Consider the following 21,319-nt stretch of genomic DNA (forward strand, 5'->3'; position numbering starts at 1 on the left):
GGGGGGGGGGGGGGGGCAGAGCACGTGCCCTCCCTGAGATTGGCCACTGCCAACTCCAATGCTGGCTTCTGTGGGCAGTCGCTGCTCTCCACGCCCCCACACCCCCCGCCGCTGCTGCCGGCTTCTGCAGACACTTGCCGCTGCCGGCTTCTGCCAGTGGCCACTGATTGCCGTTCGCAACCCCTCCCCCTGCCACTGCTGCCGCCACCGGCTTCTGCGGGCATTCACCATTTGCCACTTCATCACTGCCGCCCACAACTTGTGCCCCCCCAGTCTCGGAAGGCACCAGTCGTTCATGATTTTATCCTCTCCACAATCTTATTACAGTTTCTTTAATCTTTCATAATCAAGCTGCTGTAGAGCTCTGCCTCTTTCTCACGTTGCTGAGCCTGCTTCCCTCTCACTTCCTCCTGCTCTGGTTGCAGAGCTCCTCTCGCAGTCACTGCGCAATGCTCTGGACGGTTTCTGGAATGGGTGGTTGAGGCTGTGGGTTCTTCTGGAAGAATATTCCATCTTTCACCTACTGCTTTCCACAGAGGATTTTTTAAGGACATAAAAGGTGAATAATCCAACCATCCCTGAATTTATTCATTACTTTCAGAATTCGTGACATAACATGCTGAAAAAATGTGCCAAAAATGTTCTGAGGCAACGCTCTGTGAGGACAAGAGCCACTGACAGACAAAGAAGATCTCGCTCTCTCTTTTGAGCAGATATTTCATATTTCCCTTTTTGGGAAACTACTGGCCTGTAAACCTCCCCTGGAAAGATGGGCTAAGGAATTACAGTGAAAAAAGGTGCAAAAGTGCCAAACTGAGTCAGCTCTACATAGCTGGGGCGGGGGAAAAAATTAGAAGCACCCATAATTTTGTTCAAGACCAGACAGCTCAGAGACCAATGTGCATACAGATTTTAAAGAAATGGCTTTATAAATTCCATGATAAAAATAGGATAGCAGCATCCTGGGGGATAGCCAACATGGGTTTGTTGTGGGTAGGTCTTGCTTGACCAATCTTATCTCCTTTTATGACCAGGTGACCTATCACCTGAACAAGGGAGACTTTGACTTTAAAAAAAGCTTTCTTAATGTACTCTTAATGTTGGTGAGATAGGCCCAAAGTTCAGTACACTTCTCCGAAAGGATCCTGCACAGTCTGAAGATTTTCCCCAGCATGCACAATGATTGTGCAGTCATCAGCATATTGAAGGTCAAGCATGGTTGTTTTGAGTACTTGGATATTTAATCAAAAATGTCCTAGACTATAGAGCTCTCCACCCATTTGGTATTCTATGTCAATTCCAGAAGGAAGGTGGCCCTTAATGAGAACCAAGATAACTGTCAAAATATGGACAAGAGTTGGGGAGATGACACACCCTTGCTTAACCCCAGTTTTGATCATTTGTCTCCAATCTGCTATGTAGAACTGTCACAGTTATCTCGTCATAGAGAAGCATCAGGACCTTGATGTACTTTTCCAGACATCCAGATCTGGCCAGTACTTTCCACAGAACTTCACAACTAATGCAATCAAAGGTGTTAGTGAGGTCAATGAAGGGCATATACACATCCCGGTGTTCTTCCTAACACTTTTCTTCGACCTGGCAGGCAACAAAAATCATGTCAACTGCACTTTGGGATTGCCTGAAACCACAGTGAGATTCTAGCAGGACTTCCTCAGCAAAAGGGAGAAGACAGTTCAGGAGGACATGGGCAAGTATTTTCCCTGCTGTGGAAATGAGGGCGATACCTCAATAGTTCTCACTCAGACTTATATCCTTACAAGATTGTTACAAATTCATGAATCATTAAATATATTCAGCTAGATTAAAAAAATTCTTATTCTAACATGTATTCATTAGAAAAAACATATACAATGGATTAAGAAAGCAAGTCTTCTTTTTAATATTTAACTAAAAAATTTTCCTTAATATATAATTGAATACAATTTCACATTTACATGAAAGTCTCATCACCAATTATAAACTTTGTTTAAAAATTGTAGTTCTCAAAAATAATGAATCTCCATGTAATTATACGCAAATACAAATTTGCATATATAATTAAGTACTCTGCGACTATTTTTTTTAATAAGTTTAGTATTACTGATCTCACATAATCTACCAGGATAATTACACCATCAGTTCTTTATGTGAACAGACAAAAAGCAAATTAAAAGACAAGTAAGTTAGTTACGCCTATAATATTTCACAGTATATTCAGTAAGACTTTCAATAAATCTTAATAAGTCTTTCAATAGGAAGAAAATGTTTTAGTTGATCTCTTGACTTTTTAAGATTGAAGGACTTAAGCAAATCCAAAACTAAAATAAATTCAGTGAAAAAGTATTTTTCTTGTAAATTAAGTAGTGCATTCTCAACACAGAAGCTTAATATTCTATCTTGTTAAATCCGTGAAAGTGGTTAGAGATAATATAGTATGTTTGAAAAATCAGCTATTTAGACATCTATGTTAACATGTTACTGTAACAGAAATTCCACATGCATAAAACTACTTCACATTCAAGCTGATAATCTGCAGAACAAAATGCACTAACTCCCATGTTACAGGAAGAACTAGAGCTCCCCATTGAGTGCTCAGAAATCCTAAAATTCTATAGCTCTACCATATTCTTATATCTTAGGACCTCAGGCACCAACCAGATAGAAATCATCCATTAAGTATTTTGGCTGGAGGGCCACTTGTTGATGTGGGGGGCCACTTGTGACTGGAAGTCCCGCCCCCTAACCCCTAACCTTTGCCACCGGAAGTCCCTCCTCTTGTCCCTGGAAGTACTCCCTTTCAGCAAGGGTTTTGCCATGGCAGAACCAGAAAAATACCAAATTATAGTCTAAAAATTGAATATATACAATATTAATTTGATTTCAAAAAGTATTTGTCCTGATTCACATGTGCTTGTGTAATGTACATACAGGTGACTGCACAATTGCTTAAAATGAAGTCTTACTCTTGTATATTGTAGGGGGAGAAGTGGGTATAGGTTTGTAGGGGGCTCTGGGGGAGGGTGTGTGGGGATGAGGGAACATGTGGGTATTTGTGTAGATATGTGCAGTGTGGGTGGCTATGGAGTTTGTGGGGGGCTTAGTGGGGGGGAGGGTGGCTGGGGTGTGTGAGGGGGTAGGAGTCTACGTGTATGGTAGTGGGAGGGAGGATGTGGGTGCATGTGTATGGTGGGATGTACATGTGAGACTCGCCCTATGAACACACGCATGGTGTGGGGGGGAGGTGAGGGGGCACTGGTAGTGAACAGGCATGTAGGAGCGCAGCAACAGCTGGGCAAGAGCATGGGGCTCGTGCTGATGTCCTGTAGCCAGGGCCAGCAGAGCCCAGAGCAGGGAGGCAGGAGCATGAGGCCAAGGCCAGCAGGGGCTCAGGAGCCAGGCTGGCTCCATCTCCCTGCTGGTGCATTCTGGCCCGGCTCCATAGACCCCCTGCTGGCACAGACCCCACATTCCTGGTGCCCACCTCATGGCCCTGCCGGCGCTGGCCCTGGGACACCAGTGCAGGCCTCGTGCTCTTGCCCAGCAGTCACTGCGCTACCACATGCCACCCCCCTACCTGCCCTGCCGCAGCATTCCTCACGGGCCTTGCTGCTGGGCTCCGGGGTCCTGCCACTGACTTCCCTTGGGTCCTACTACCCCTAGCTCCTGTCATCTTTGACAGGCAGGCAGGGGCAGATAAATATTTGTTTTCTAAATTTTTTAGGGGTCCGAAGGGCCAGCTAGAATGGTCTGGTGGGTCAAAACTGGCCCGTGGGCCATATTATGCCCACCCCTGCATTATCTTCAACATTCTCAGCAGATGCTATATTCTATTTTGATAGTATTATACATGCCCCTATGATTTACAGTAATTACTTGATTCTAAATCAACTTCAAATTTAAGACAACCCCCCAGTAATTAGATTCTAGACATGGAAAATTACAAATCTGATATAATTTTCTGTGTCTATAATTTAATTATTAGGGGGGGATCTTCTTAAGGTTGTCCCTCAACTGCTCCAGCAGGAAAACAATAACATGGGGGTAGGCAAAGAGAAAACCAGAAATGAGGGGACAGGTGAGGGGTGATGGCTGGAAAATGGTATTTAGGAGGTTCCCTTTTGGAAATTGGTTATATTATATATATATGCATTAGAATAATAATCCAGAGCAGCAGCAAGGGTTTCTAAAATCCTGGTCACATAGTCAAACAGTTCTCACAGACTTTAAGACAAACAGGGTGTCTAGCACAACAAGGCCAACAGATATATACATAGCCTGGGAAATTGTGGGCATGTACCACACAGTTCCATAACATGAGGTAAGGTAGACCCAGCTCACAAGGCCCAAGAGAGTGCGGGCCTGAGGTTCCGATTTCGGGGAAACGGACCAAATTAGGAGAACGCCCAAATGAGGATGCGTGCATGTGATCGGCTTGTGAAACAAAAGAATATGCTGACAGGACAGAACGTGGACAGTCTGACGAACACAGAAAGACCAATCAGTGATAGCCACAGATAAAGAGTCATCAGGAAGGGAAAAGAATACAAAAGGAGAGCATTTAGAGCAGCAAATGGTCCATGAGAGGGAAACGCAAGGCATCATGGACAGAGTGCATACCACCACCCCATGCCATCCATCCCCACTAAGGGGGGGTGGGCCTCCGTATCCAACCTCCAGGTTGCTGACATCAGACATTCAAGAGAGAACCTCAGAGTGAAGCTCGCATCCTGGACAGTTGTATCTTGACTATAATGACACCCCGAGGACTGGGCAGCTATAGAATGGCTTGTACTCTATTATTCTTTTCTGTTATCAATAAATTTGCCTATTATTAAATGGAAAGGTCGTGGTCGGCTAGAAGCTTTTGGGTACCCCGTGGAACAAGGCATCTGGATCCTAAATCCAGTGTCAACAAGGGGGGAGCAGAGGTGGGGGTGTGCAGTGAAAAAAGCAGATGCAAAGAAAGCAGGAGCAGGTGGGGGGAGGGGACAAGGGTCAGGAAAGGAGGTATCGTGGCCCTCATCACTTGCCTCCCTGGTGACTATCACCCCACTATTTACCTCCTTCCTCTTGTTTTCCTCACTGCCCCACACTACAGAAAGCAGCAATGCTGAGAGCCCAACTTTGCACCCCAAAGATTTCTCCTTCCCTGGCCTGCTCCCTTTTCCTCTCCCCCTTTTGTGAGGAAACAGGAGAAAGGTGAGACGGGAAGGGAACAGGACAGGGAAGGAGAACTCTTTGGGATGAAGAGCTGGGCTCCCAACACAGCTACTTTCTGTAGTGTGGTGCATGCAAACTCCTCCTTTCCCACCTGGCACCCTGCCAGCAAGGAAGAGGAGGGGAGGGATGGAGGAAGGAAATTCAGCAAGTAACATAGCTGCTGTTGCGTGCTGTTCATGCTCCAGTTGAGCTCTCTGCACAGCTCCCAGCTCTGACGCTCAATTCTAAGATGAGGTTTCGTTTTCACAGTGATAAACGGGGAATAAAACCTCGTCTCAGAATCAAGTAAATATGTTTGTTTGTTTAAGTATTTTATGAAGTGAAATATATTTTTTGTGAAACTATTACTAAGGAATGTTCATAAAAGTGAAAAGTCAGACACACATATATACTAGGTAGCACAAACAGAAGATAAGAGTCAGTTGAACCAAAAACTTAGAAATTTAGGAAGTTCAGAAAAGCTTTGAAACAGGTATTGTAAGCTGACAGAATGATACAAAAAGACAAAGACATTAAATATGCACAAACAGAAATATCTATAAAATGTAATTTAAAAAAAGATGGTATTTTAAGGAAATCATCCTACATAGAGGTTAAGTACATAGTTCCTGGTGCAATGTATCAATTAAATGCTAAGATTTGTATGCTTACCATTGAAAATGATCTTCCTAAGTCTATTTGTGCCCTTATTTACAGTCCAAACCATAAATGGCATGTCAAAAAACAGCCTTTGTAACCAAAACCGAAAAAGCACAAGCCATTCCCCTCCCCACACACCTCTACATTTATTAACGAAGCCAAAACTAGTTTCTCTAGCCCATTATCTGCCATACTTAATGAATTAGATACTAGCCAATAAAAATGTAGAGGAACACAAGAATGGAAGGTGTTCTGGGGCCACTGAGTACACTGTGTGCCCTACATTCATAGACAATTACTGACCCAAGAAAGCCACAAAATTCTTGTGCACAACTACAAGGCACAGTACCTTAAACATCAAGAATGTCTTACAGCATTATTCTCTATATATAAAGGACAGTCCATCTGTCTGTCCATAACGCTCTTGGAACGCTCTGATCGGTTGTCTCAGCAGCCAATTACAATGCTTACTGAAACAACCAGTCAGAGTGCTCCGCGCAGACAGACAGCAGGGACGGAGGGGGAAGGAGCAGGGGTGGGGGGCAGGCAAGTCCAGTACTGCTGGTCTCACCCCTCCTCCCCACCCCCCCGCTCCTTGGAGGCAGCAGCAGCACCTCCAACCCTGGATATCCAGGGATCTAATTTTTTCCCCAGGGACATTTTTTTGTTCCTGCACATGCCTATTGCCCCACCTCAAAGAGGTCTGAGGTGGGACAAGAGGTACGTGCACGCTCGTGTGGATGCGCCCATGGGGTGGATCCAGACGAGCATGCAACATGCTGTTTGAGGTTCCACACAAACAACCATTCACCATGCTGCAAAGCTGCAGTACAGCACTGAAATTTCACAAAGGTAGATCCCAGTTTAAAAAAAAAACACTGCAAAAAAAAAGTGGTGTCATCATAAATGTAACCTGGCCATCTTGAGCCATGCGCCAGCTACCAGCTGGGCTCCAAGAGACAGAATCAGTGTCAGTGCTGCCCTGGGAGTCCCCAAGGACCCCAGGTAAGGCTGTTGGGGCCAACACAGATGCTGACCCCAGCCTCCCATACCCCACCTAGGAAATTTGGCATGCACCAGAGAGTATGTGCAGGGGCATGCCCTGAAGCACCAAGAAACAGGACAAATATGTGCCACTAATGTGTGCGTGCTTGTCTGGATGTACCCATAAAGGGAAAGCAATATTCCACTGCCTTCTTGAATATGCAACAAAGAAACCCACATGGTGGGTTTCTTCTATTTTTTCCTCTCCCTCTGTAAAATTATTTTCCTAAGATGTCTATCACTTATGGCCTGCAATCAGCTTCAGTTAGGTGATCTCACTGTGGGACTCATCAGAACAAGTTGGACTATGACTATTGAGAATACAACTGCTGTAGATCACTTAGTTTATATTCAATCTATGAATTGTTTTACATTATAATCAACTTTAGCCTCTAGAACTAACCCCAGAAGTGACATGCAATTTTCAAGGTGATGTTTCAAAAACTGCAAACAATATCAAACAATATTTAATATAAACTTAACATTAAATAATGTTATACTGAGGCATCAAAAATAGCCTTATTTACCATAGTAGGACAAAGCAGCATACATTTAACTGCTATAAACCTGTATTAAAAATAAGCCACTATTTTTCCATTTCTGTTTTCTTTTAGCAAAAACTGCTTTTTTCTTTTGTGAAAATTTGAAAAAAATGCCAAGCAATTTTAACACCTTTTGTTGATGTGTGGGAAAAGACAAGACTGGCTATTTTTAAATACTTCTGCTCAAAATCCTTACTCTAACCATCAGAAATAGTAATGTAAATACCATTCAGCTGAGAAACAATGAACCTTGAAGCATGACAACAGCCAAATGCTGAACATCTGTAGACTTTGGATATACAAGTCTTTAGTTAATTTCAGCATCCTTCTACTCAAAAAGGTTTATTTGATTTTGCACACAGTACACATTTCTAGGCTATATCAGGTTTAGCAGTTTTAAATAATGTGTGAAATATTTCTTAACAATCTCTCTCTGTCTCTCCCCTCCCCTCCCCCCGCCCACTCCCCTTCCAGGATACCGGTAAAGATTCCTTTTTATATTATGATTTAAAGATTGAAAAGGTCATATCTATTCCAGTTATTCTCCATCTCTTAATTACATATGACCATGAAAAGTATTATTTCTCTTAAAAAGGTCTTTATCCACTTAAAAATTATTCTACAAAGAGAAAAAATAAGTACTCTGACAAAAGATATTAATATTTAGCATGGGAAGAGTTTGCATACAAGTATTCACCTTAAATAACATAATAAGAGAAGAAAAAAATCCTCCTGAACAAAGACCAGAATTAAAATATTTCATAAAAGCTTGATGAACATGCAAGTAATTCAAAAAGATCTTTTACACTGAAATGCTAAAGCAATCTGCAGTAACTGCTATATGATCTACTTCCACAGTACACAAAACTAAAGACATACCTTCACAACATACACCAGGAACACAACAAAACAAGTGGATTTTAAAGGATTTTAAAATAATGAGAAGGAAGTTTTAGGCTAAATATTAAGGAGGACTCTTCTTAGCAGCAGCAACACCATGACCACCTAGTTGTACTACCAGGCCATAAAATAGGATCCATGCCATTCTACATCAGGCTTTGTACTAATGAGTTAAAATAGTTTGTGATTTTCAGGGATTAAGATTAAAAAACATTTTGGTTCCACACAGTTTAAGATAGAAAATGTAGATACTTGGGGGGGGGGGGGGTTAGATAATTAATGCATTATATTATTGTATTTACCCAAATCCAAGATAACTTTAAATTTAAGATGACCCTGCCAATAATTAAATTCTATACATGGAAAATTATACATTTGTTATATAATTTTCCATCCCCCCCATGCCTGGCCCTGCCAAATTGTCCTCCTGCTGCCTGCCCCTACCCCCACCATGCCTGCGACTGTCTTCCTGCTGCCTGCCCCCAGCACATCTCCTGCTCCCCCATTCTTGTGCCTGACCCCTGTTGACTGACTCCTTACCTCCCATGCCTGTGCCTGCCCCCAGTAACCTTGCTCTTCTGTGCCAACTGGCCCCTGCCACTCCCTTCAACCCTTTTTAACCCCTCCCCCCCACCACTTACCTTCTCTTGTTTTGCTCTAGTACTGGGGCAGGCAGCTACAGCAGTAGCTGCAGCGGCAGTGACCCTGGTTGGCCAAGTAAAGTGAGCAGCAGCATCTTTGAGCCTGGTCAGATCAGGGCTGGGCACGCTGAAGCCAGAGAAGAACATAAGCAAGTGTGGATGGGAGCAGGCAGAGAGCAGGTGGCAGGCTGTGCAGCCTCCCCCTGAGCCATATAGGCAGTTCTCCCCTGCACTCTCCCTCCCTCCACACCACTCATTCTCCCCCCCTGTAGCAAGCCCCCTCCCCTGCTACATGAGCCACCCTGGCCTGTGGCAGGCAGCAGCTCAGCTCCAGCTTGAGATCTGAGCCCAAGACAGAAGCTGGAGTTGAGCCATTACCAGATCTGAGCTGTCACCTGCCCCAGGCCAGTACTTGAATCCAAGATGAGGCTTTTCCCATTTTGTTGGGGGGAAGGGATCATCTTGAAATCAAGTAAATCTGGTATTAAGCTACCTTGCCATCTTCCCCTATAAGCTTTAGAATATTGGGTTCCACCAAACAAAAGCAACAACAAACAACAGTAATATGGAAATACGTTAGATGGAACAATGATTCTGTCTTCAAAATCCATGTCTTAAAAATACTACAGTCAAACATTAAAAAAACTTTTAATGATATGATTCATTAAAAACCTCTGCTGTTTTAAGTTCAAGAGAATTTTTTTAGATGAATGAAGTAGTCTAGCTCTTAATTCTGATGCAATGACCTGTGTTGTACATACAAGGACAGTCATTTTAAGGAAGGCAGGAGTTGTGATCCATGAGAATGGATTCATGAAGGCTGCTTAAGCCACTAATATAACGCATTCATACTCTCTGAAGGGCACATATTACTTCTCATATGCTGGTAGCTGTTATGATTAGGAAGCAGGCTATATAAATTTCACCTACTGAAGCAGCTGTTGGGTAACAAATGATTAATGATCATGTGAACTCAAACATGTAGTGTGGATACTTATTAGTTTAGCTTACATAAACAAAATATAAGGGTTAATAGCTTTTTTTAAAGAAGTAGTTATGCCAAGCTGAGCAGGACACCCATCTTACTTAGGCATTCACAGCAAGAAAAGTATATACTTTAAGCCTGCATGAAATGGCAATTGTTTTTGCCAGGCCCCTTTAAATCTATACAGGTAGCTCCCATCTTCTGCAAAGCAAAAAATACCCTTTAACTTGTTACTGGATAGTTCCCAAGAAAAGGAACCTTCAACTTGCTTTTAAAAGTTATTTAAAGTAGTAAAAATGGTCATAAAATTACTGATTTTGTATAACACAAAAGGTCCTCTTTGAATCCCAACGGTAATTTTGTAAGGTGTTGACTGTATAAATACACAGAAAGACTAGATGGGAGCAATTTGACTGACACAACCTATCACAAAAAACACAACATGGAGCTCTGCAAGACCACTGGGAGAGGCGCAGCCCTGAACCCAATGATGATGAAAACAGCATAACTGTGCCTCATGATGAGGTAACTAAAACTTGCTTGGTTATTGTCTACATACTAGGTATCATACATTTTAACTGAATGTTGATAATTCACATCCTAAAATTCTATTAAATAAAACCTCAATTAAATAAGCTGGTAAATACATATGGACAGTATCCATCACTTAACTTAAGGCTGTCCAACTTCAAAGCAACTAGGGGCCACCTACCCCCCAGGCTGGATCACCAGAGACCACACACCACACGGGCACCCCTAGAACCCACCACAGATTGCATGTCCTGCATGCATGCATGCAGGCATCGCCCCACACCACTACACCACATGCGGACAAACATTCCTCAAAACGGTGCATTACCCTGTCTCAGTTTCAGCTCCCTGTGGCACCACGCAGGTGCTGGCTTCCCAGGCACTATGAGCTGTGCTGTGCCACACCATGCTGCCCTGAACCCTGGAGTGGGGGCATGCACCAGATGTCAGGGAGAGAGGGGGAGCCCTGAACCACTAGCTGATGTTGCAGCTATAGCAGTCCAGGCAGCATCAGCCAGGTGATCTGATTCATTTTTTTGTTTTCTAAGGTCCTCCCCAACCAATCCACTGTTGGCTAACAAACTTAAATGAGGTTACCAAGCATATGCACAAATTCCATTAGCAAAATACCATGGTAGGGTGGCTACACACTGTAATAAGGAGCCAGCTCCAGTCTCTGTTCTAGGTGAGAAATATCACAGGGCCACAGTCGGAGAGCAGACTGACTTGAAAAAACCCAGTGGGGCTGTGTGGCCACTGGAGCACCCAGAAAAAGGGCCCATGGGTGGTCCAGGGCAAAGGAGCATGGTCCCAGTTGCACACAGTCAAGTGTGGAGGGAGCCAGCTCTTATTAGTCCTCGAGAGTTCCAGCAGGTTCAAAAACAAGGAGTCAGTGCACACTACCCCAGAGAGGGGAACGCGCAGAGGGTTTTGGAAATGCTATGCATGACACATGGAGATGCAAAACCAGGACTCCAAGTTGCAGCATGAGTCCAGTGAGATTTCCTGAAAAGACAGGGAAAGTTTAGGACCACGCTAATAAGTGAGACCGGGCGAGCGAAGGGGAACTTGACCAGTGGGAACGAAGGTGCTGTTTCCTGGGGGGTAACAAACTTAGAGCAAATAGCACCAGACTGTTGATTAAATGATGGCACCTCATGCATCAATTGGAGAGGGAGACAATTAATGTAATTAGTATGAAGGACAAAGACTGATAAATTCAGGAATAACTAACTGATCTTCGGTGAATCAAGAGAGACTGATGAATTCATTGACGATTAAATTGCTCATCCGTGGATTGGGTTGGACTGTGAAATTCATCAATAATTAATACAGGATTTAATAGGTTATTAATTGATCTTTTGTGAATTGAGGGAGGCTAGTGATTTCACTAATAAATAATTAATCAATCTCCTGTGGATCTAGCGAAACAGGGGGACTCAGTGACAACCAACTGCACCTTGTCGTGCATCCACAGATGCATCTCAAGCAGGTCCAAGGAGGTGATCCTCCCCCTCTATGCAGCACTGGTCAGGCCGCAGCTGGAGTACTGCGTCCAGTTCTAGGCGCCGCACTTTAAGAGGGATGTGGACAGCATTGAGAGGGTCCAGAGGAGGGCCACTCATATGATCAAGGCACAGCAGAGTAGGTCCTACGAGGAAAGGTTGCGGGACCTGAACCTGTTCAGCCTTCAAAAGAGAAGGCTGAGGGAGGATCTTGTGGCCTGTTATAAACTGGTTGGGGGGGATCAGCAGGCGGTGGGGGAGTCCCTGTTCCCCCAAGCACCACAAGGAGTGACCAGAAACAACGGTCACAAGCTGGCAGAGCGAAGGTTTAAGTTGGACATCAGGAGGCGCTACTTCACGGTCAGGGCAGCTAGGGTCTGAAACCAGCTTCCAGGTGAGGTGGTGCAGGCTCCCACCCTGGGGGTTTTTAAGACGAGGTTGGATGACCACCTTGCTGGGGTTGTTTGACCCCAGTACTCTTTCCTGCCATGGCAGGGGGTCGAACTAGATGATCTGCTCAGGTCCCTTCCGACCCTAGAAACTATGAAACTATAAGATAATATTCTGTTATATGAAAGAGAAACTGTTGAATTCACCAATACCATGTATGGAGATACCATACACTACAAGAGACAGTGAACTTCACTGATGTTTGACTGAACTTCCATGGCATTGGGAAATAAAGTAGCTGGCGACCAGCTTTACCAACTAGACCAAGGACTGATTGAGATACCCTAAGAAAGTCTTGGGGGCAGCAGACTAAGTAGCATTTGCTGACTGAGGGGTTCAGAATTCCAGAGGTAAGGTTAGAAATTTGAACACCCAGTCAGGTGTAGTAAGGAGCATGGTGTAGGAGTGGAAGGTGCTCTATGAAGAGGACAGCCCTCATCCAGGCAAGATCAAAGGGAAGTGGAGGTGGAGACCCAGTACACCCAGATGAGAGAGGTGGCCCCTTCCACACCCTCCTCCTTCTTTGTTGCATCTCCAGTCCAACCTGTCTATATGATCTGCTCTCAATATTCTGCATTGGTCACTGCTTCTGGTGTTGGTATTGCCAGATCTTGTGGGGTATATTGTGATGCTACACGGAATCTCAGGAAATGATCCATGGTTTGCTTCTCCTGACACACACATTGGTCAGTTGCATAGAGGCCCCATGATTTCATGAGAAATTTGTATCTGCTGCACCCTCCTACACACATACATTGCTTTTTCTCCACAAATTTATATTTGTCATCATGGGTTTTTTTGTTATCTCTACAATATGCATAAGCCACCAGATTGTTTAAAAATGTTGTATTGCACATGTTGATTTTATGCATCTTCTGTTCAATTTAATTTGATTTTTTCTTTTACTTGCACAGTGACAGAGATGTGCTGGTATGTCTTGGAGCATGTTTGAAATGAGAACATTCCTATAACATTCTGCAAGAGTACATGGTATGTCAATTTCTTAACCTTAGGTTCGCTAATTGTTTTAGGCAGCAAGTTCCCCTGTTTTTGAAGTAGTAAGTTAGTTGTGCATGACTGAGGAACACCTGGGAAGTTGGGAAGGTGGGTCTTTCTGAAAACATTTGAGCACCACTCAGCTCTTCCTTCTCCCTGCCCTCTCCCCCCTGCCCCCACTGTCATAAACTGGAGAAGTCATGGTATAAACCAGAAGAAAACCTTCCAAATCTCTTCATTGAGATTAGCACTTTTTGCAAGCATCCAAGTGGTCTTGGGCATAATAGGAAGAATCTTATATCAACCTGTTTTTAATAGAGCAGTGAAAGTCAACCTTTTTGGCAGGTGTGCCACAAATTAGCTCTGCACCCTCCCCAGGTGCCACACTGATTCCCTTGCTCTATCGAAATTGCTGTTCTGCTTTTCTACTCCCTGCTGTATCTATTGCTGTGCTTCCTGCCCTCTCCTTGATCCACCGTGTGCCACACAGAGGCTCCCTGAGCCATTTGTGGCACATGTACTGCAGGCTGACAACCCCTGATGTACAGCATCACAGGTATGACACAGGCAACACTACAATATGCATTCAGGAAGGTTCAACATGCCTTCATACATACTGCCATAAATTTTAGCATGATACAGTTTCATCTCCTCCAGCATCCTGACATTGTGTGTCTGGAGGTAGTCAGTATGGGCTCATGCTAATAAGGAGGTGCTCATCACAATTATCACTGTCGTACAAAAGCAGACTTCTGACTACCCCCTAAAGGAGGAGAAATGCACAGGTGAACTGTAACTGTCCAGTTTAGCAGATATTTCCCTAAAGGGCAGACACTTGAAGCCATGACTGAATGCACCAAAACTGAAGTCTGGCATACTGACTCATGAAGGTAAAGATAGTCTGAGTGTTCATCAACAATGTTAAATCAGGAAACAGTAGTCATACTGTAGTGAGGAGGTTCTCTTGATACCTGCTGGGAGGAAGTCCATTTCACTAGCTAATTATCTAGATAAAAATAGACCCTTGATGTCCGAGGTGCAGGCCACAACCAAGAGTATGTTGGCAAGGAAAATCCAAACAGCAGGCACTTGCAGTGACCCACCCCAGGTTGGAGGTATATACTCTTAGAAGGTCTGATTGTGATTTGAAAACAGGTATCCTGAAGGTCAAGGCAGAAGAACCAATTCCCCCCCTGCAGATTGCATACCTATCTTGAATTCTAGTTTGCAAATGAAAGAACTGAACTTTATTAAGTCCATCATTCCCTATTATAAGCAGCCTGCATCAGAAAGGAGGAAAACTCTTACCTAAACAAAAATCTCATGAGAAGAAAATTCAACTGAAGAGTTGCTTGTGATGGGCAGTGAAGTGAATTGGAACATATATATAATTCTGAAAGTATTCAATAGCCATTGGACCCTGGAAATTATGGATAGTGTTTAAAAATGGTAGGCCAGGTGATTGTTGAAGGAATGGGAAGAGGGGACAGCCCCTCTAGAGACTGAAAAGAGCCTCTCAAGGTTCCTTGCTGCCTGTTCCTGTATAAGAGAGCAGACTCTATGGCTGAAGATTGATTTCTCCTATGAAAGCTCTGGCATTTCCAGTGAGGTCTCATAGGTCAGAAGGTATATAGAGGAGGAAGAGGGAAGGGCAACAGGGAGGCATACCCCAAAGTAGAGGATGACTGGTACTTGTACCTTTGGAATTTTCTGGCATATCAACAGCACCACATCTTTTGATACTCAAAATCATTCATAGTACTCTAAGCTTCTTTGGGAAATCTGTAACTCTTCAGCCTTAAAGAACATCTCAGGACCCAAGACTATGACCATGAAGTAGAAAACAGTGTCCTATCATAACCAGATCCACTTATTGGAATGTTTTAATTACTGCATGCCTCTCAGGCAGGAAGACTGGAAGGGCTTCTTTGGATTACTCTGGTAAGGGTACCACTGTATCCTGTCAAAACACTGGTATACAGGGAAGTCATATCTGGTCAGAAGTGCTTGATAATTAGCTATTTGGAACTAGAGGTTAGCAGAACAAAACAAAAACCAACCCCCCCCCCCCAAAACTTAGGGTCAGAGAAATCAACACATTTTGATTTTTATTCTTTTGAGAAAATGTGGAACAGCCTAGTCATCTTGTTTGCCAAAGGTAACACCAAACAGAAGGACACCAGATGCATGTAACAATACCCAGCCTCCATAGGAAGAACTTGATACTTCTTGGCTACTTACTTTCAGGTGCAGAGAAAGAAGCCAGAGTCTTCCAGATCAACACGGTTATATGCAATATCTCCTTTAGCAGGGTCATAGTGCTGTAGTACATATACCAACCTATAAAGATGATCACTGACTTCCTCTAGTGAGGACTGAAGGACATGGCCCATATAATAAGGTTGGAAGGTACATCAAGGGTCATACAGTCCAGCCGCCTGCACAAAGGCAAGATGTGCTATTTCTAAACAATCCCAAATGAATGCTTATCCAGCCTCTGCTTGAAAGCCTCCAATGAAGCAGATTCTACAAACTCCTTGGGCAGCTTGTTCCACTGTTCTGACAGTAATAAAAATCTAGCTCCCCCTTCTAAGTTTTAATCTACTTTACAGTTTAAATTGATCGCTTAATTTCCTGCTACATGTCAAACCAGGTTCTGAAAGCCCCAGGGAGATGACTTAAGGGCAAGAAACTTATCTGGTGAGTACAAGAAGAAATTATTAGCTTTTTGGAAGTTGCAATCTTGAACCTTATTCAAAGAATTCCTCTCAAATCATGGAGCAAATCAACAACTGGCCTGAAAGACTCTGTGAAGGCAAAGCCAAGGAGAGGATGACTGGACAGCCCAACCTGTCCCCACCTACAGAAGGACCCATTCCCAAAAGGATCACCACAGATGAGCCAAACAAGACTACAACCCCTACAGCAATATAAATGCAACTTGAAAGATTAGTTTGATTTCAGGTTGCTTTATGAGATGCTCCCTGGTTTCAAAATCTAACTTCTCAGCCTCTTCCCACCCTACTAATTGGGACTTCTACTTGAGCATAATTTTCCCAATCCTCTACTCCCATCAGAAAGTCTGAACTGGTCATTCTGTATCAAAACAGATGGAGTTAGAGGTGTGCTTACAATCAGCAAACAGTCATTTTCAATTTATTTTTCCTGATGCACTTCTTAGCTTTCTTCATAAAATTATCGTCATTTTATCATAAAGCATATGTCAATTTACTTCCTTCAGAGCCAACGCAAATGTAGCTATACAAATCAGTAAAAGAAAGGTGATAAGAGAACAAAAGAACCTGTATTACACAAGTCAGGACACTTAACATACCTAAGTTTGGATTGTTTTCTGATGCTCAAATCTGTCCCCAACAGGTGGCACAGCATGCCTTGCAAATAATGATGGATGCTTTTAAAAATAATTTTGTACGTGCTTTACAGTATAGGCATACAGTACCGATAATGATTCTGAATGGAAGCATAGGTCCATTAAATCTCAGCAGGACCTAGGCTTTGTAATTGTATATTTCTTTGTACATTAAGACAAGCAGCAATTTATACTTTTCAGATGTGTTTAGCATCTTTCTTTTTTAAAAAAAACAACTGAAATGAGTTTGTTCTTTTGCTGAATTTCAAGAAAACAATGTTCAACTGAATAAATGTATGGACTGCATAAAGTTAACCACATAACTTTATTAATATTAAGTTATTAATAATAAAACTAACAATTTATTTCTATTTAGATAACAGCATTAAAGAGATTAATATTTGTTGGATTCTCAGACTTATCAACCTTGATGCTTCTACTATACAAAAGGAATAGTCTTTGGCATCTTAATACTAAACACACATTTATTGTTATAGAAATTTACAGGAAAAAATATTGATGTGTAGTGTGGCTCAAAGTAAATGACATTATGCTGGTACACTACTAGCAGAGTCTGTGTGTACATGCAGATATTTACTAAACGTTACAGAAATTTAAACAAAGCACAGGCTGACCATCAATTGATAAAAAATGGACATATCTCAGATCAAGAAGATAAGGAGACTATTGCTCATGGGATTATGCTTCCTGGCTGCAGTATTTTAACAGCATTTTGTTTGGGGAAGTTAAAGAGCTCACCAAAATATTTAAATTAGGCAAAAACACCTGCAACTCACATTTCACTTGCAATTTGCAGACCTGGCAAAGGACAGATTCATGAGCAGGATTTATTCACTAGAACATCTTTTAAAGCCAATCGGCAAAACTGAAGAATGAATAATCCACATGCAAAAAATCATTCAATCATCCCCATTAAAGGACTGATAGCACAAATGAGCTCTTTTATTCTTAGGAGGCTAAACAAATTTTTCAAAAGAGAACTAAAATACTTATCCAATAAAATAATGTTCAATATTTTAATATCCAAAACTGAACATTTACTGTACAAAATGGTTAGAAAGACATTAGGGACTGAAGAACTAGCTTAGAAAAAATGTTTAACTGTTAAGATATAGGAAATCTATCAGTTTAGGTATTATTAATATCTAAAATGCTTCAGTATAGGAGTCTGTACAAATGTGGTTCTACAAATGTTTGGAATCAGCACACTAACCCCCAATACAACTCTTAAAATAATCATGAAGGATAAACATGTTCAGAACACACATTTTTTTAAGGTTGGAAAAAACTCAGCAGAAATATAATTTAAAAAAAATAATTTATCTGTATATTTCCAAATATCGCAATGTCAACTTGCTTGCCACACAAGTGTAATGTACTGAGAAAGTATTCTTCCCACATTAAATGCACTGATTGTGTACCACATAGCTTGGTGTGTTACATAAACTTAATTATGTTCATATAAATAAATACACTTGCACCAACACAACTTCCTAAAACAAGCAATGCACTGTTTTATATATTCAATACATATTTTCTAAGAAAGGATCTGTGTCATTTTTTCCACCACTGGAAGTCTTTTAATAGAATCTATTTTGTTTCCTATTTTATAACCATTATTTATTATGACCCTAAAAAGGCACCTAGAAAATATGTGAAGTATTCAAAATGTAAATATGTGCAAACAAAGATAAAATATACTGTAGTAAGCACTGGTGCAGGAAAAGCTTACAATATGTAAAATGAAAAGGCAGAAATCATCTTTTCAAGACAGTTATCCAGTATTAACCTATTTAAGATATATTTGTCCCCTATCTCATCATTGACAGGCCAGTGTCACAAATATATGCTTAGTTCTGCTTGGCATCACTTTGTTAATGCTCTGTTCATTAATTTAGCAAACTATCAGGAGAATATGTTTAGAGTGGGCAAGCATTATCTCTTGAATTTCATTTAATTAAACTCTGCTATAGCAATGTGACAGTCAGCATTTCATGAAGAGAATTATTTTAAGGATGAAGGTGTAAAATATTTCAGTGTCCTGCTAAAACATGAAAGTATAATCTAAAATTACCCTTACACACACTGTAAATTATCTATAATATTAAAGATGTTACATCCAGAGTTAGTAATTAATTGGATTCCACAGAGAAATTATTCAAGCATTCTTGATAACAAAATGATGCACAAAGGCACAAAACATAGTGCCGAAGGACAACCATAAACAATCACTCCGACTCTGCCGAATTACAACAATCATTGAGCTTAATGCAAAATGAATGCTGGCTGCCTTTTGTATATGACCATTACTCTGCTGCAAAGAGATTGCCATTGAATTTTGATTATATTGCCTTAATAAAAAGTAATGAAAGTGGCTCATGCTCTAGTGGCTTTCCTTTAAGTGATACACAGCACTGATCTTGCAAAAGCCACTATGCCATGGGTTGATTGAGTATGACACTTTGTCTGAGAAAGGCTGTGTTACACTGTCATGGTAGATAACTACACTGATATTGGCTGGACTGCTCACAAAGCTTTTAACTAAACACTGTTGATGAAGCAGCACTTAGACTCCAGGTTAGCTTTTAAGACTTACCATCAATCCGACGAATAAGTTCTTCCAACATTTTCACTTTCTTCTGAATCCCTGGCTGTGCAAAGGTATAGTTGTCCTGAGGAGACAAATATAAAAATACATATTGGCAAAACTTAAGGTTTTTCCAATTGCTTATTGAAATGCACATATTGGGCGTTTGTCTCTCTAAAAAATAAAAATTCTCTAGGAAAGTGATTTTTTTTAAATCAAATCTCTAAAGTCTTCTATTATTAATAGAAAATAATCAATCATTCCACAGACACAGTGATAATATCCAGTGGCATCTGTTACAGTTTCGACTGCTTCACCTTAACTTTACTCACTAAATTCCTCCCCACTGAAGTTTAGGGCACTGTTCTAAACCACTGATTCTCAAAAAGGGTGCCATGTGATCATTTTTAAGGATGCCGTGGGCCTAGGGTGTCACACAAACACCTACACATGATTCATAAGCTAAACCCGGAAATTTCAAATAAGAATCCACAGTGTTAGAAACATTCTGACCTGCGGTGGTCTTTCTAAGTTCTTTGCAACAGGAGATTTGCTCTATTATTTTTCCATAGTCAAAAAACACCATGGTCAGATTGGTAGGGATTTTGAGGTTTTTTGCCTTACTCTGTAAAGGGGGCATGCCCCTCTTTCTTGGATCTCCCATTAGTATTTTAACAACCCTTGAAACAGCAGAACATAGGCCACAGCTGGCCCCCTACTACAGCAGGTTTGTGTTTTAAGGCTTTGTGGCCATGTGACAGGATTGCCTGTGCATTTTTAGTAATAAGTTAAACAAGGATGTGTTTGGGGTGATCCTGCTTCAGGCAGAGAGGGTTAGACTAGATGACCTCCAGAGCTCATTTCCAGCCTTACTTTTCTATGATTCTAGAATTCTATGAGTGAAAGCTAAGGGCTTATATTTTCCAAGGGCTGCGCTGAATCTAAAAATGTTAAGAGCCACTGTCTATAAACCTCTGACTAGCTTGCAAAAAGTGTCTTATTGGAAAGATAATACGACCTGCCATCCAGAAGATTCTATTATTTCACTGAAACATTGAATTTTTACCCCACGTTGACATAAGATCCCCAAAATTCCTAGTGACAGGAAGTTTACTTTCCAAAGTTCAGATAAGTATCCTTAAATGGTGTAATTAGTTACAAGTTCCACTTCCTTTCAGCTATGGCAACATACAGCAGTTGACGATCTCAGAACCCTCAGAACCCAGGACATAAGTAAAACTAAGAACCCCAATGTAATGTGCAAAAGCTTAACCTGAATGCACAACTATAGTAATTGGATATGCAAATTATTATAGATGTACACTCCTGGGCTTCAATATACTGATAATCAGATATCTTTAAAGTGTACAATCTATGAATATTGTTTATTATATCACAAAAGAGATGAAAACCTCCTGCCTACACTTAGACTTGGCAATCTTTTTTGTAGAAAAAAAGCCATTTAAAGATTCTGCAATGTATTTAAATGTCCCACTCATCCTTCAATCCTTTCCAAGTGCGCTTATGATCTTTTAGCATCATGGTTTCAAACGGAAAAATTAAAAGAAACCCCAGTAGCAATACATAATTTGAAAGAATGCAATTAATTTTTTTCCTAAAACATAATATATGTAGAGTAAAAAGACATTTAGAATGCTGTGCTGTTAGTTAATCTCCTTTTCTCCCATCCTGCAAACAGCATCTACTGATAAGCATGCAAGCTAGATACAGGTGAGTGTTTTCCCCTCGCTCCCCAGATTACATAAACCTTAACCAGACTTATCCATTTCTTTTGCAAAATTACCAATGCCATAATGAAAGAAAAAAAATCAGTATGTAAAAAAAAAAAAAAAAAAAAAAAAAAAAAAAAAAAAAAAAAAAAAAA

The 21,319-nt window shown here is 41.4% G+C and overlaps 1 protein-coding gene across 1 annotated transcript in view; it reads right to left on the bottom strand.

Moving 5' to 3' along the window:
- The window catches only part of TBC1D22A (TBC1 domain family member 22A), a 559,372-nt gene that overhangs the window by 235,870 nt on the left and 302,183 nt on the right, over nucleotides 1-21,319 (bottom strand). The window contains exon 10 of the mRNA XM_019509364.1: nucleotides 19,444-19,519. Coding sequence (XP_019364909.1) covers nucleotides 19,444-19,519 — 76 coding nt within the window. The remainder of the gene's footprint in view (nucleotides 1-19,443; nucleotides 19,520-21,319) is intronic.

The sequence above is a fragment of the Gavialis gangeticus genome, unplaced genomic scaffold (genome assembly GCF_001723915.1).
Source record: "Gavialis gangeticus isolate Ggan-Ray unplaced genomic scaffold, GavGan_comp1, whole genome shotgun sequence".
Taxonomy (NCBI): domain Eukaryota; kingdom Metazoa; phylum Chordata; order Crocodylia; family Gavialidae; genus Gavialis; species Gavialis gangeticus.